The 14,728-nt window shown below is 34.8% G+C and overlaps 1 protein-coding gene across 6 annotated transcripts in view; it reads right to left on the bottom strand.

The window, feature by feature from the left end:
- Positions 1–14,728, bottom strand: part of PHF14 (PHD finger protein 14) — a 187,244-nt gene that overhangs the window by 168,630 nt on the left and 3,886 nt on the right. For all 6 annotated transcript variants that reach the window (XM_058526320.1, XM_058526329.1, XM_058526338.1 and 3 more), the window contains exons 3-4: positions 8,958–9,763; positions 2,127–2,271 (exon numbers count right to left, since the gene is read on the bottom strand). In XM_058526320.1, coding sequence (XP_058382303.1) covers positions 2,127–2,271; positions 8,958–9,763 — 951 coding nt within the window. The remainder of the gene's footprint in view (positions 1–2,126; positions 2,272–8,957; positions 9,764–14,728) is intronic.

Raw genomic sequence — 14,728 nt, 5'->3', positions numbered from 1 at the left:
TATAAGCGTTTTGTCAGTGAGCCTTTTTTCCTACAACCTTTGGGATAGCTTGCCTGGTAGTGTACTTGGAGTTTACCATTGCATTAGGGTGATTTCCCACATGACACAGGTCTTTATCTGACTCTAAAAACAGTATTTGACAGTTACTCACTTTCTCTTTTTGAAACACTTTCTTTACTTAACCTCTGGGTCACTACTACTTATGATTCTCCTCCTATCTCACTGGCCATGTGTTCCCTATCTCCTTTCAAGTGCTAGAACCACTTTATTACTCCCTAGATAGCATATCTAGACTCAGAGCTTTAAATAACATCTGCAGGCTGATGAGTCCCAAATTTATATCTCTAGTTTCAACATCTTACCTAAACTCTAGACAATTTAAAACCAAACTTTTACTATCTACCTCAAAACCTATTCCTCTCTTGGATCATTGCAATAGGTCTCCTAAATAGTCTCCCTGATTCCCACCTAAGACCCACTTCAGTCTACTCACAACTCAGAAGTCAGTGATGCTTCTAAAATGTAAATCAAATCATATTAATCTTTTGCTCAAAACTCATGTATGTCTTCCCATATCCATCACAGTAAAATCTAAAATCACTATTATGACCTGCAAGGCCTCACCTCGTTTGCCCCCATCTCCACCCCCACCACTAACCAGCTCATTCACTCGGTTCTAGCCATGCAAAGCTCTGTGTCATTACACAACCATGCTCCCACTTCAAGATCTTTACATTCACTACTCCCTCTTCCTGGAGTGTTCTTTCCCCAAATATTCACATGGCTTGCTCACTCACATCCTTCAGATTACTGCTCAAATATCACCTTATCAAACAGGATTTTCGTTACCACCTTTTATAAATACAAACTTCTACCTCCTCACTCAACCACTCCTATCCATAGCATTCCCAATACTCCTTGTCCTGCTTTATTTTTCTTTTTCTCCATAGTCCAAACCACCACCTGATTATATGTATTATTTCTTCATTGCCTGTTTCTCCTACTAGACATTAAGCTCCACGAGGTCAGCAATTTCTACATTCTGTTCATTTTACATGGCTTAAAACCTACAGAATGCCTAGTACATAGAAGGTATTCAACAAGCATTACTGAAAACATAAATGAATAACAGTAAGAGGAGACATTCCCACAGTGAGCCTTAGCAGCAAGAGACGGCAGCTTCATATGAAGCCAGGAGGATTGATTAAAAGAGTTCAGGCCCCACAGGTCCCACAAGTCCAGAAGACTCCCAGAACTATTTGAGAGGAGGACTGTAATACCAAAAAAGCAGGTAAAGATAAGCCCATAGAAATACTGTAGTAGTCATGGCCCTGATTGGAAAAATTAACTGATAAGAAAAAATAATAACTTTACCATAGAGAAACCTGGAACATACCCTCTCAACCATGTGATCAAAGTAATATCACCAGTGACGACAAATAAAGTTCAAAATTAAAAATTATAACTATGAAAGAAGAAACTGTATAATATCACTAGACTTAGAACGTGACTTTTTAAATAATACATTCCACTGGACTAAAATACTAGACTTTTTCCTACATCTAAATTTCATTTAAAAACTAGAAATAAATAAACAAATAAGGCAAGCAAGCCATGAAGCAAAATATCATAAAACTGTCCTTCAAAAAAATACTGTGATTTCCAAATAATATTTCTATTTTAATTATTAATTAATCTGAAAAATAACACCCATCATAGTTTGAGGATTATGTCTTATTTCTTCTTTTTTTTTTTGTGAGGAAGATCAGCCCTGAGCTAACATCCATGCCAATCCTCCCCTTTTTGCTGAGGAAGACTGGCCCTGGGCTAACATCCATGCCCATCTTCCTCCACTTTTATATGGGACGCCATGACAGCATGGCTTGACAAGCGGTGCGTGAGTGCAGGCCAGAATATGAACCCCAGTCAGCCGCATTGGAGCGCGAGCACTTAACTGCTATGCCACCAGGCCGACCCCAGTAGTGTGTCTTATTTCAACTGAAACATCAGGAAATATTATAGAAAAACCTTAGAGTAGTACAAATGTAAAAGTGCTGATTTTACTTATTTAAATGCAGTTGTCAATCAGCCATTTCTAAAAGGAGAAAAAAACAAAGCAAAATTACCTTCATGGACTGTAATGCCACAATTGTCACACTGAATTATTTCATCAGCATCCTCGCTATTATCTCCAAGACAAACACAGCAAATCAGAATATGGTCCATTTTTTGAGAACTCCAGTTTTGACTCTTCTCAAGAATCAGCGAGTCCTATATATTAAAATATATCAGAAAATAACAAATTAAAAGGTAGTTTTAATAAATAAAATTCTCACTTTATTTTATGCATTTCCAAAATTATGCCACATTCTCCATTCTTTTAGTAATTTCAAAGTATGCTACATTTGAGAAGTACATCTCTTTGTCCAAGGACCCTCTAAGCACCCTCTCTCTAATTTTTCACTTCTCTGCAAGTCCCATATTCTCTCTCCTCTAGGAAATGAAAAACCAAGCAGGCATCTTCATCTGCTTTGCCACTCTGGATTATAGTTTGACCCCTTAAACTATGAGAAAGGAAAAATTAACCCACAAGTAATTATTAATCCTATAAACGGGTTTAAAAAGTCTAAGACAGGGGCCGGCCCGGTGGCGCAAGCGGTTAAGTGCGCGCGCTCCGCTGCGGCGGCCCGGGGTTCGCTGGTTCGGATCCCGGGCGCGCACCGACGCACTGCTTGGTAAGCCATGCTGTGGCGGCGTCCCATATAAAGTGGAGGAAGATAGGCACCGATGTTAGCCCAGGGCCGTCTTCCTCAGCAAAAAAAAAAAAAAAAAAAAAAAAAAAGGAGGAGGATTGGCGGATGTTAGCTCAGGGCTGATCTCCTCACAAAAAAAAAAAAAAAAAAAAAAAAAAAAAAAAGTCTAAGACATGGTTCCTACAGTTAGGAAGCTTATAATCCTACCTAGGGGAGACAAGACACACATATATTAAACAGGAAAAAATCAATTCAAGATAACATATAAGCAAATACATATGTGATGGCATAGTTACAGACTCTATATTCCTTACATGCTGTGGAATTCAAAACTTCCAGGGTCATCAAACTACAGGCTGATAGATCCATGACAGCCTACATAGGTATATCTGTGTATACAGGTACAGAAAACCATCTAAAAAAGGATCTAGGTTGACTAGCTGCTAGAAGAGTCAGAGTACTCTATTAGGTTTATGTCAAGAAATATCTAGTGTAAACTGGTAATAAAGATACCTAATTATAATATAAAAGGAGAAATGAAGATGTATTAATAGATAAATACTAAAAGAAAATTTCAAGAAAGGGAAGAGTTTGCTTCTTTTAATTTAAACCTTCTGCATTATGGATTTAAACTTTAAATAATAAGTTAACAAGATAATGATTCTTGTCATATTTAACAGATTGGGCTTAGCATTACATATAACAAAAGATGGCACTTGAGTCTATTTATTTTAAGAACCCAACCATATTCAGAAACAAAATTAAATTAGTTCCATATCATACATTTATTAAATATATTTTCATATTGTTTTTCATAACTTTATATTCTTTTAAATTAACCAATACCCAAAAGTAACCTTTAGAGCCATCATTTCAATAGCAATTTGTAAATGACATTTGAATGACACCTGAATGTCACAATAATTAATAACATTCAATATATTTTCTGTGTAATACCTCTAAACTTGTAGCTGACCTGTAAAAACAAACCAGAAAAGAACGCAAAAGTAAACAAGGAGACAATATCATTTCTCTTGAGAATTCCAGTACTTTAAAATTTTATATTTTGCTCCTCTTTGTTATAAAACCAAACAAAAGTTTGGAGGATTTGGACATGGCTAGCAAATAAAGGTAAAACCTTCCTAAAAAGAAAACTCATCTTTTATATAGTACTTTGGTACAGTGAGCAAAACAAAAATCTGCCCAGATTTTCATCCCATTAGCCATGCTTCAACATAACAGCATTTGACTTAAAGTCAAATGTTCTTGGATTTCGTTCCTAGCTCTCACGTAATAGCTGTTAAACCTCAAAGCTGCAGTTTCTCATCTGTAAAACTGAACGATAAAAATAATATCCACTTCATGAGGCTGCTGAGAATTAACAAGAAAATGTATGTCAAAAATGGTCCTGAGACGTACTAGGTACTTGATAAATGTTCATTCCCATTCTCCTTTCCTCTGTACTTCTGATAGGTGGTTCAAAAAGAGAAACATGAGCTAACAATTTATTACACTGGGGAATCTTCCTTGGAACCCCTAAATGAAAAATTATAAGCCTCAATGAGCACTGCTACTTTAAATATTTTCCCATGGTAAATCCAAAAAAGGCTTTTTTCTTAGACTACCACATCTAGGTTAAATAATCACAGACTAGAAAAAAATCTAGCGAACAACCTGAGTTTGATGACTGAGAGGCTACTCATGTTTATGTGCTCTGCCAATACTTCTCTGGTGGAATTACAACAACTAATCAGCCCTTGAAAAAAGGTTTACCCATGTGGGAAACAAATAAATTTCTATGGATTAGAAAAACTAGCATCAACAGATAGCTCTACTTCCATTATTTTCCACTTTTTCCATTTTGCTCAGCAAAACAGTAAATGTCTAAATTACAACTCTAAACCAATTTCTCTCAATACATATTATCATTTAGAGGCACTGAAAACAAAATTAACTGGTATTTCTGACTCTCTGATCCCCATCATTTGAGATTCTTACTAGAAATGTAATACAAAGGGAGAGAACTGAGGGAAACTAGAGCCTTACATCACCCTAACCAAATGGCTAACAGACAATGCTTCAATGGGAAAACCTAAATGACACATTCTCTTAAAAAGTTATGCTCTAAATTGTCGTTCATAGATCAAACTTGGGTTTAAGCACACTTATGATCAGAACATAAAAGCCAATTTAGTATCAATTTTTATTAGCATATTTCTGAAATGCATATCATTTTTCAAGTTTCTGGAGAAAACAGTTAAGCTCAAGTTTTTACCACAAAATATATCATTTGAAAATATGATTTTTACATAAAAATAGAAATTGGAAAAGTGGGTTTTGAATGGCACAAGACTATCACCTAGAATATAACTTTAATAGTATAATTTAATGAAATCTAATAGTAACTATAAGAATAAATGGGGCATTATAGTAACAAGCCAATAACTACCTATAGTAAATTACTTTCATTTTTTCCCTTGGGATTTAAAATTTACACAGAAAATGATAATATTACCCAGTACTGTAAATGGGCTCCAAAATATGTTTGGTGTTCATTTATATATGTATTCCACAAAGATGATTATAAATAGTATATACAACAGGGTAAATTCTAAATTACATGTGTGTTTAATAGGAGGAAATTCCAGCACACTTCATGTAAAACCAGAACTAAAAGAATTCTATTGCTCTGAAGATGAGAAAAAATTAGTATACCAAGAAGTTTGACCAACAGTTCTTCCTCTAAGTTTTTAAAGAAGGTTAAATTCTCAAGAACCTCAAGTAATTTTTTTACAATGTTACAAATTGATTTTTTTAGGCCTGAGAGCAATTTATTTTGAAATTCGTAAAAAGGCAATCAATTAATAAGTCAGAAGTCCCCCACAGAAGTGGCTATTTATAAGTTTTGGCAAAATTTTTACATTTTAATTAGCAAAAATCAGATCACAACTGCCATTTCTTCACATGGCAAGACATCTAACTCATTTAACATAACAGAGCCTCTTACTTAAAAAAACAAAAAAATTTCCATCTGAAAATTTCTACTGATATAATTTTCTGCCATATAGTAATTCTCATCTAAAGCTCTAGTTTCAAAGTCCTGGAATTGAACACCATTCTCTGAAAATGCTACACAGCCCTCCCCAAAAAATTTACTTGAGAAAACTAAAAGACAACCTTAGTGAATCTCAAAAGCTTCAAGATTAAAGTTTGAAAAAGACATATAACCATAGTCCACTGGGATTGTTCACACTGCACTAAATTCAAAAAATGCCATAATGCCATTGGCAAAGGCAAGTGCCCATATGCAGAAAACACACGTTATCAAATGTCCAATTCCAGAACAGTATTTCTCAAGGCGTGGTCTAGGGAATTCTTTCAGAGGGTCCACAAGGGAAAGGCTATTTTCATAATAATACGAAGGTTATTTGCCTTTTTCACTCTCTCATGGGCATATGGTGAAGTTTTCCAGAAGCTACACGACATGGGATGGCGCCATCAATCTGACAATTTGTGTGCTGTTCTATACGTCTTACTTTTTGAAATTTCTGAGTTTTAATTTGAAGTGGTAAATATCAAAAGATACAACATACATAAATAATAATTGGGGTCCTCAATAAATTTTTAGGAGCTTAAAGGGGTCCTGAGACCAAAAAGTTTAAGAACCATGGCTCTAGAGTAAATCAAGACCTGTGGCATAGGCATGTTAAGGCCATTAAGAGCCAATAGTTATAAAAGAACCCCTGCTCAAAAATATCAAAACTCCCCTAAGAAACTTCAAAATTATGAAAGTTTCTGGCATCATCTCCATGACGCCCAATATCATTTCCCTACAAAAGCAATTGACACAGTGGCCAAGAAAAAACTTTGTCTGTTTATAAACCAATATAATTCTATTATGTATTTCTAAAGCCACATTTTCAGCTATGTCTACTACAAAGTAGTATTTGAAAACAAAGTAATAGCAGAGAAAAATAAAACTTCAAATATAATCAAATATATACGTATTAACTAATAGATACTTGGCAAGGTATCACTACCTAAAAAAAACAGGAAGACTCACATACAAACATTGGCCATAAGGCAACAAGAATTACCTTTAGTCATCTTTTTATAAAATCAAGATCATATGAATAGGAAATTTAGAAACATAAGATAAAATAATCTCAACTGATTAGTTTATTAAAATTTAGTATCTAATTTGAGTGACAATTAGAACTAGAATCATCAAAAATTACTGAAGAGATTGAATAATAGTCTTTGGGGAAAAAAACAGTTATCAAGCTTTCAGGTAGAATATTACCACAGGAAAATTAACTTTCTGTGAGTTCTACATTTCTGTATGGGGTAGAGCAAAAGGAAAATTAATATAAACTAACACAAGAGGAATTAATTTAGCTACTATAGGAAAAAAACTTCCTGCCAACTTTATCAAGGCACTTTTCCAAGAAATGCTCTGGAATATCATTCCTTTGGACTGTTAACCTAAATACATAAAGTCCCATTATTTACTAGTTTCTTCTGGTAGGAAAAAACTAAGCACATGTGGCCTTTAAATGCATCATAAAGAAAAGTCTACAATCTCTAAGCAATACATTATATATTACAGATAATTAACAAATGGGTAACATACACATTTTACATAGCAAGTTTCCAAACATATGCAGGTGTTCCCCATACCTAAGCCTAAATCGAACCCACACTGCCTCTATCATTAGCCAGCCTACTTTTGTGAATGTCAGGCTAATAAAAATGAAGTAAAGAAGTGATGTAAACTTATTCTGTAGATATAGATTGCCAAGTGCTATAAAATAAACTGGATAGATGCCTAAATCAAATATAAACAATTAGATTTTCCACACTTCTATTTCCCTAAATTGGCATTGGGGATAGGGAACTGCCTGTGCTACATCATTATAAATACTATATTATATTCCAAATGACAAGTTTCCTTTACACAAAGAATTAGGATAGCACTGGAGGAGGCAACGTTCATATGAAAGTGGGCAACCTAAAAGTCAACCAACGTTTATGATCTAAAATATAAACAGCTGTTTCATATAACCCCTCCTAGGTTGCTATACATTACTTTAGTATGAAAACATCAAATTTTTAAATGAAACACTTAAAATAGATAATCACTGCTTTGTAAAACTTATAAGCAGAAGAAACGCAAAAGAACAAACAAAGCATAGAAGGGAAATCTTTCTACCAGCTTAACCTATCTCAATGATATGAAAAAACAAAAAATAAGTGCTTGGTAAAGAAGTGAATTTTCATGACTATGAACAATTAACAGAAATGACAGACTTAATTATTATAGTTCTACATGTGATGTAACAGGTACATCTCATGTAAGACAACAACTCAATCTTCCTTTTGAGGAAAAACATATACATAAACACACAGACAAAGAGACACAAATGTGTTTGACTGAAGAGTCTTGAATGTTGCATCTTGGGCCCAATGGATAAACCTAACTTTCGGTAGTAGAACTTCAAGTGGAAGAACTGAGTCATTACTGTAGTTTTATGATAGAAATGTTTGTTTTATAACAGAAATGTTTGGCTTTTTTTCATTTCTTTGTAGAGAGAACTTATTTACTAAACATACATAAACCTATAGTTCGTATTTACTACCATACATCTAAAGCAAAGATTTGGTGACTATTCAGATGATAGGTGCTACAACTGGTAAAGGAATTAACCTTTAAAATGTATCTTTAAAAGTCTGAGACAATCATATGCTGTTTGTTGCCCTGCTTTAAAGTATTCTAAAAGTCTAAATTTTTATGTGGATATGGACATAACTAAGTTGAAAGAAAGGTGACTTTGTTTTCATAATCCACTCAGCACCATTCAGCAGTTCTATGAACAATGGGGTGAGAGGATACAAAGGGGAAAGGAAAACTCTACCATTTCCCAAGTCTATTGATATAAAAATATTTCTCTAAATATATAGACTGTGAGCTCCTTGAGGACGGTGACTGTGAGTTCCTTGAGAACGGTGACAAATAGTAGATACTCAATAAAGGTTGGTTGACTAAATGAATAAATGTTACAGTTAGGGTGCTCATTCACTCCCATAGCTGTCTATAAATAGGATTTCAAGGAAGCCACTATCTAATGTAATGGGTAGAATGGTTTAGAGAAGAATTCCCTTTTCCCCAGACAGACAGATATCATAAAAATTGGGTTGATCTACCTCATTACTCTTGCTTTGAGATAGTGTCAGGCTATCATTGGTCAGTTCCTCATCATCAGCACTGTTTCTGCTAAGAACTTTACCCTTCTTCTTCTTGCAACCCGCTTCACTGGCAGGGCTGCTATGGTCTTCATCATTGCCTTCCTCATTCTCATCCTCATCACTCCCACTTCCCTCATCTTCATCATCCTCATTGTCTCCGTCACTTCCTTCTTTCTGAGAGGCAGCTCTTCCCTTTCTCTTTACTACAGTAGGTCGCCAATCATTGTCATCTTCACTGTCATAGTCATCCATGTCATTCAGCTCTTCCATGGATACAAAATCCAAAAGTGGTCGGTTTCGACGAAGGTTCCACTTTTTTGGCTCACTGACTTGTTCCTCTGTAGGAGCTGTTGTAGTAGGGACTGAAGGAGATGTGTTAACAGCAGAAGGACTTGTGGCTGGTGTGGTGGAAGCAGCAGAAACAGCCACATTATCAGATACTGTTGCTTTTTCTTTCTCCTTCTCTTTCTCCTTCTCCTTTTCCTTTTCTTTTTCCTTCTCTTTTTCCTTTTCTTTTTCCTTCTCTTTCTCCTTTTTCTTTCTAGGTCTTTCTCCATTCTCTTCTTCTTCCTTGTTTTCCATTTTAATTAACTGTTTTTCTGATGACAGTATTTCTTCCTCTGCAGAATTTTTAAGTTGTTCTTCTTTTACTTTAATATCTTCATTCAGTTCTTCCTCTAAAATATTTTCTTCAGAATCACTACAGGAACCTTCTCCACTGTCCTTTGAGGGATCTTCACTTCCATTACCACTCCCTTCAGAATCTGTTGAAAATATGAGAAAAAAAAACCACACATATGTATATACATACACACACACACACACAACGCTGACACAAATGAAACCACCAAAATTCGTGAATAACTTGCAAAACAATATAAACAAATTTAAGTCAAAGAATGGTAGACATTCCCAACCTGATTAAATAATAAATCAACAAAGTTGGCATAATGGTTTTAGTTCAATACAGCACTAATGAAGATGAATATATGTAATTCTAAATTACAATATGCTTTAAAACGAGGAGCGTTATTTTGTGTCACATAGCTCATGCTATATTTGGTGCCCTAGAGGTAATTTTTTTTCTAAAAGTAAATATGATTCTTTCTAAATTGGGCACTTGATTTTAATTTAATGATAACATAACACAGACCAAATTCTTCTTCCCTTACATCTTCCTTTTATAAACTATATGGACTTACAAGCATTGAGTCACATTGAGAACAAGAAAAATCTGGCCCAAAAAACTGTTTCATTTGTTTCACTCTTTACCCAGAAAAAATGAGCAGATATTTTTGACAGTCAATTTGTACCACATTCCTAATGTACCAATCAATTTTAGGAGTACCAAGTACACGGGTGAAAAGAGACAACAGCAATGGCACAGAAAATGGAAGCTGCAAGAGAAATTACCCATTTTCCTGCTTATTAGGATACTTACTGTTCGAGTATTATGCAAAGAGAAATAAGTCAGAGGGAGAAGGTCAAATACCGTATGATTTCCTTCATTAAGTAGTAGATAATAACAACAATAAACAAACACATAGAGACAGAGATTGGATTGGTGGTTACCAGAGGGGAAGGGGGGAGGAGGAGAACGAAAGGGATAATTCGGCACATGTGTGTGGTGATGGGTTGTAATTAGTATTTGGGTGGTGAACATGATGTAATCTATGCAGAAATAGAAGTATAATGATGTACACCTGAAATTTATACAATGTTATAAACCAATGTTACTGCAATAAATAAAAAATTTAAAAAAAAATAAAAAATAAATAAAAGTCACCTAAACTTTCTAAAATTCTAGGCAGTAACTACTATAGCATCTAGAATTAAAGACATTAATGAATTTTTAAAAACTAATCCATCTTAGAAAAAAGAAACCACAGTAGTCACTAAAAAGATAGGCTGAGGACATTAAAGAGTTCATTCATGCAGGACTAAAAGCTTTCTAGCAAGTTTCTTCCATTCCTACCTAGGGCAACCCAGGCCCTCTTAGCCCAACACTATCTAGTAACCTTTTAATCCTCTTTACACCTAATGAAATAAATAAAAATCTAAAATATTTGGAGAGAGGTATAAGGGGGAGGAGAAAAAAGGAAGAGGAGCAAGAGAAAGTGGGAAACAAACCAGTCATAGTCAGGTCGTGGCCAACATCAATAGTAAAATCTGTAGGGTGATGAATTTTTTGCACCTATAACCAAGAAAAGCGTAATAATAAAATGGTGAAAAAAGTCCATGTTTCCACACCATTTTAATTTCTGTTAACTCAACCGGTCTTACCCTCTATAACTAACTGGGCATTAAAAGTAAAGAAAGTTGTCTATAATTAGTATCTGGTATCTAAAATATCTCAGAAATCCTTTACAAATTGCTGATAAAAAAAAATTCCGCAAGTTAAATCACATAAAAAATACGGACTAACATTTAGCAGATGTTGACTGACCCTATAAAATCACTGTCAATCTGAGGATTATCAAGCACTATCCACAGCTTATTCAGGACTGTTGCGAAAAGATACTCTCATCCTAAACAATCTTGCATAGGACACAAGAGCAATATTATGTAAGTCAAGAATCTCTTATCTGAAACTTTCGGAGGCAGATGTGTTTCAGAATTCAAATTTTTTTCAGATTTTAGCAGGGTATATGCACAATACATTACACTAACACCTCCAGTGAGGTCTATGGCACTATCCTATAATGAAACACATTATTTCTGCAACGAAAAGCATGAATATTTACAAGTATCATAAGTAAACCCTACAAGTAAACTCCTATCAGTTCCAGTCAGGTTTTACCATCAAATATGTTTGTGCCAAACTGAGGAAACACCTTTGGACTTGTGAGCTTCTTGAATTTCAAAAAGAGTGTGGACCCAGAATCATTCACAAATGGATGACTTCTTTTCAGACCAACAGCTCTACAAATCATGAAGAAAATTATGATTTTCTTTATACCACTCACAACAATTAAACTCAACCTACAAAGAAAAACTACCTCTGGTAAAATAATAATAATAATAATTTCTAGATATTTTTAGATAAGGATCTAATAAATAATAAGCAGAGTTGACTAAACACTTTTAAGGCAAAGAAGAATCTCTGTGCATACTGACTAAAGAAACTGGAACATCTTGCAAGCAACGCCATAATTAAGAGAGCTGAGAGATGGAGGAAAGTTACTTTTCTTCTGGATCAATCTTCTAGAAGCCTTTGTAGAAGTACCTAAAAAGTACTCCTAATAATTTTTACCAATAAAAACCTTACAGTAGATACAAAAGTAAGATTAACTGGGGCACAAATATGGGTACCTGATCAAAATTGAAACCAAATCCAACTTTGCTATTACTTGGTAAGTTTTACAAAATGTCAGGAATTTTTGCAATTTTGTTTCAGTGGTTGTTGCCAATGCCAATCAATTATTTTTAAAAATATAGGGAAGTTGGGGCTGGCATGGAGGCACAGCGGTTAAGTTCACACGCACTGCTTCGGCAGCCCGGGGTTCGTCAAGCCATGCTGTGGCAGCGTCCCAAACAAAGTAGAGGAAGATGGGCACGGATGTTAGCCCAGGGCCAATCTTCCTCAGCAAAAAGAGGACTGGCATAGGATGTTAGCTCAGAGCTAATCTTCCTCACAAAAAAATATATATAGGGCAATTGATACTCTTTCATTGTGTTTTTGTTTTGTAATCATGCCTGAATAGAAAGCAATTAAAAAAATAGATTTAAATGCTTTACATTTGTTAACATATTACTAGAAGAATCTGAGATTTTTACACAAATCCAAATCCTAGTAGCTTACCCAACCCTTCATTCTCCAAATACAACATATCCATACACCAACTGCAGGCAACAGGAATATATCAAATTTTAGCTTTCTTTGATCTCTGAAAAATAACTTCATCTGATTAGTCATCTCTTCTTTTTGATACATATTCGTTTGAGGGATGGAGACAAACAATATTTAGTTACTAGCATAGCTTGGTAATAATAACAATGAGAAAATCAGAGTCCTCAGTGGTTTATAATTACATTTTTGTGGGCTGCAAAGAAAAATTTCCTATTACTACAAATTCAAACAATGACTCTGTGCCATGTACCAAATCCATCACTCTTAAATCCTTAAAAAAAAAAAAAAAGTAATAGACTAGAGAAATAAGCCAGATACTTCAAATACAGCTATCTTAGGCATAAGGACAGAGTTAATTCTAAGTCTACAATACATTTTTTTTCATTAGGAAAAAAATCTTTGAAATTGAAATCGCCACCTCCTATTCAGTTAAATAAAAGATAACATTTCTAAACATATAATACATCAAAATCTCCCCAAGCAACAGCTAATTCAACTAAAAGACAGTTACGGAATTTTTTACAGTTATAGAATTAAAAAACCAACCTTCAAGAATTCCTTCACAGTATTCAATGCCTAAGTTTTCGCCATAATAAATATTAAACGATAAAATCAGTATGACAATTCAGAGTTTCATTAGCTTTGCAATATAAAGAATAATCTTTGTTCAACAACCTTATTATTTAACTACAGTCACGAGCCAACAAACAATGTTTCATTCAACAAAGGACCACACATAAGTGGTCCCATAAGATTAGTACCATATAGCCTACGTGTGTAACAGGCTATACTATCTAGGTTTGTGTAAGTACACTCTTCGTGTGTACTTACACACTCTGATGTTCACACAGATGACATCGCCTAATGATGCATTTCTCAGAACATAACCCCATCATTAAGCGACATGTTACTGTGTTGGGTTCATTGATCTAGTGCAACAGTGATCAGTATCATAAATATACACAATAGATAACAGACAGATCACCAGTCTACTGGTTATTCAGTTATCATCTTGGGCCATTTTTGACTAATCCTGCATATCTCCTTTAAAAAAGCCAATCAGTCAATGCAACTCATCCTCTGACTCTAGTACCAGCAGTGTCATCTTACATTTTCTGGGTAAATCTAGACCAGTGGTACTCAAGTAGGGACAATTTTGTCCCACAAATGACATTTAGCTATGTCTAGAGACAACAGTTGCCAGAAAACGGTGAGGAGTTAGGGGGTAGGTAGGGAAGATGTTACCTGCATTTAGGAAGCAGAAGAGAGGGATGCTGCAACACCCTACAATACACAGGATAAGCCTCCACAACAAAGAATTAACACAAAATGATGACAGAGTTGAGATTGAGAAACCCTGGTCTAGCACATAAGGCCTCAATTTGACCTCATTCTACTTTCCCAGGCTCTTTTCTTCTACTTTTCTTTCACTTAATGCTGATCCCCAAATATAAATTACATTTTCCAGCCTCCACACTTTTAACACTTAACGTTTCCCCCATCTAGATTGCTTCCTTCTCACTTCCCAGTTCAACAATTATCTCCTCAATGAACTGTTCTAGATCAATCCAGTCTAAAGTAGTCCCATCTCCTTTGAAAGAACTGAACTACACAAGTGATCAATTATGCACTGTATCATCTATCCCTTATTTTATTTAGTTGTTCTAATATTATCACTATTTCCTTGTGAATTCACCATAACATCCAGCAAAGTGCTTTTAAACAAAACTACAGATGGTCAATGAACACATCTTGATCCACTTAGTCAAAGTCAGAATAAGCACACAATACTACCAAAGCAAAGTCTCAGCCTGACCCTTCCAGTTAGATTTTCTCTGGCAATTTGGCCTAACTAAACTAACTATGGGTCAAGATCTAA

Source organism: Diceros bicornis, chromosome 3, assembly GCF_020826845.1.
Source record: "Diceros bicornis minor isolate mBicDic1 chromosome 3, mDicBic1.mat.cur, whole genome shotgun sequence".
NCBI classification, from domain to species: Eukaryota; Metazoa; Chordata; class Mammalia; order Perissodactyla; family Rhinocerotidae; genus Diceros; species Diceros bicornis.
This window is presented reverse-complemented; position numbering and strand designations above follow the sequence as displayed.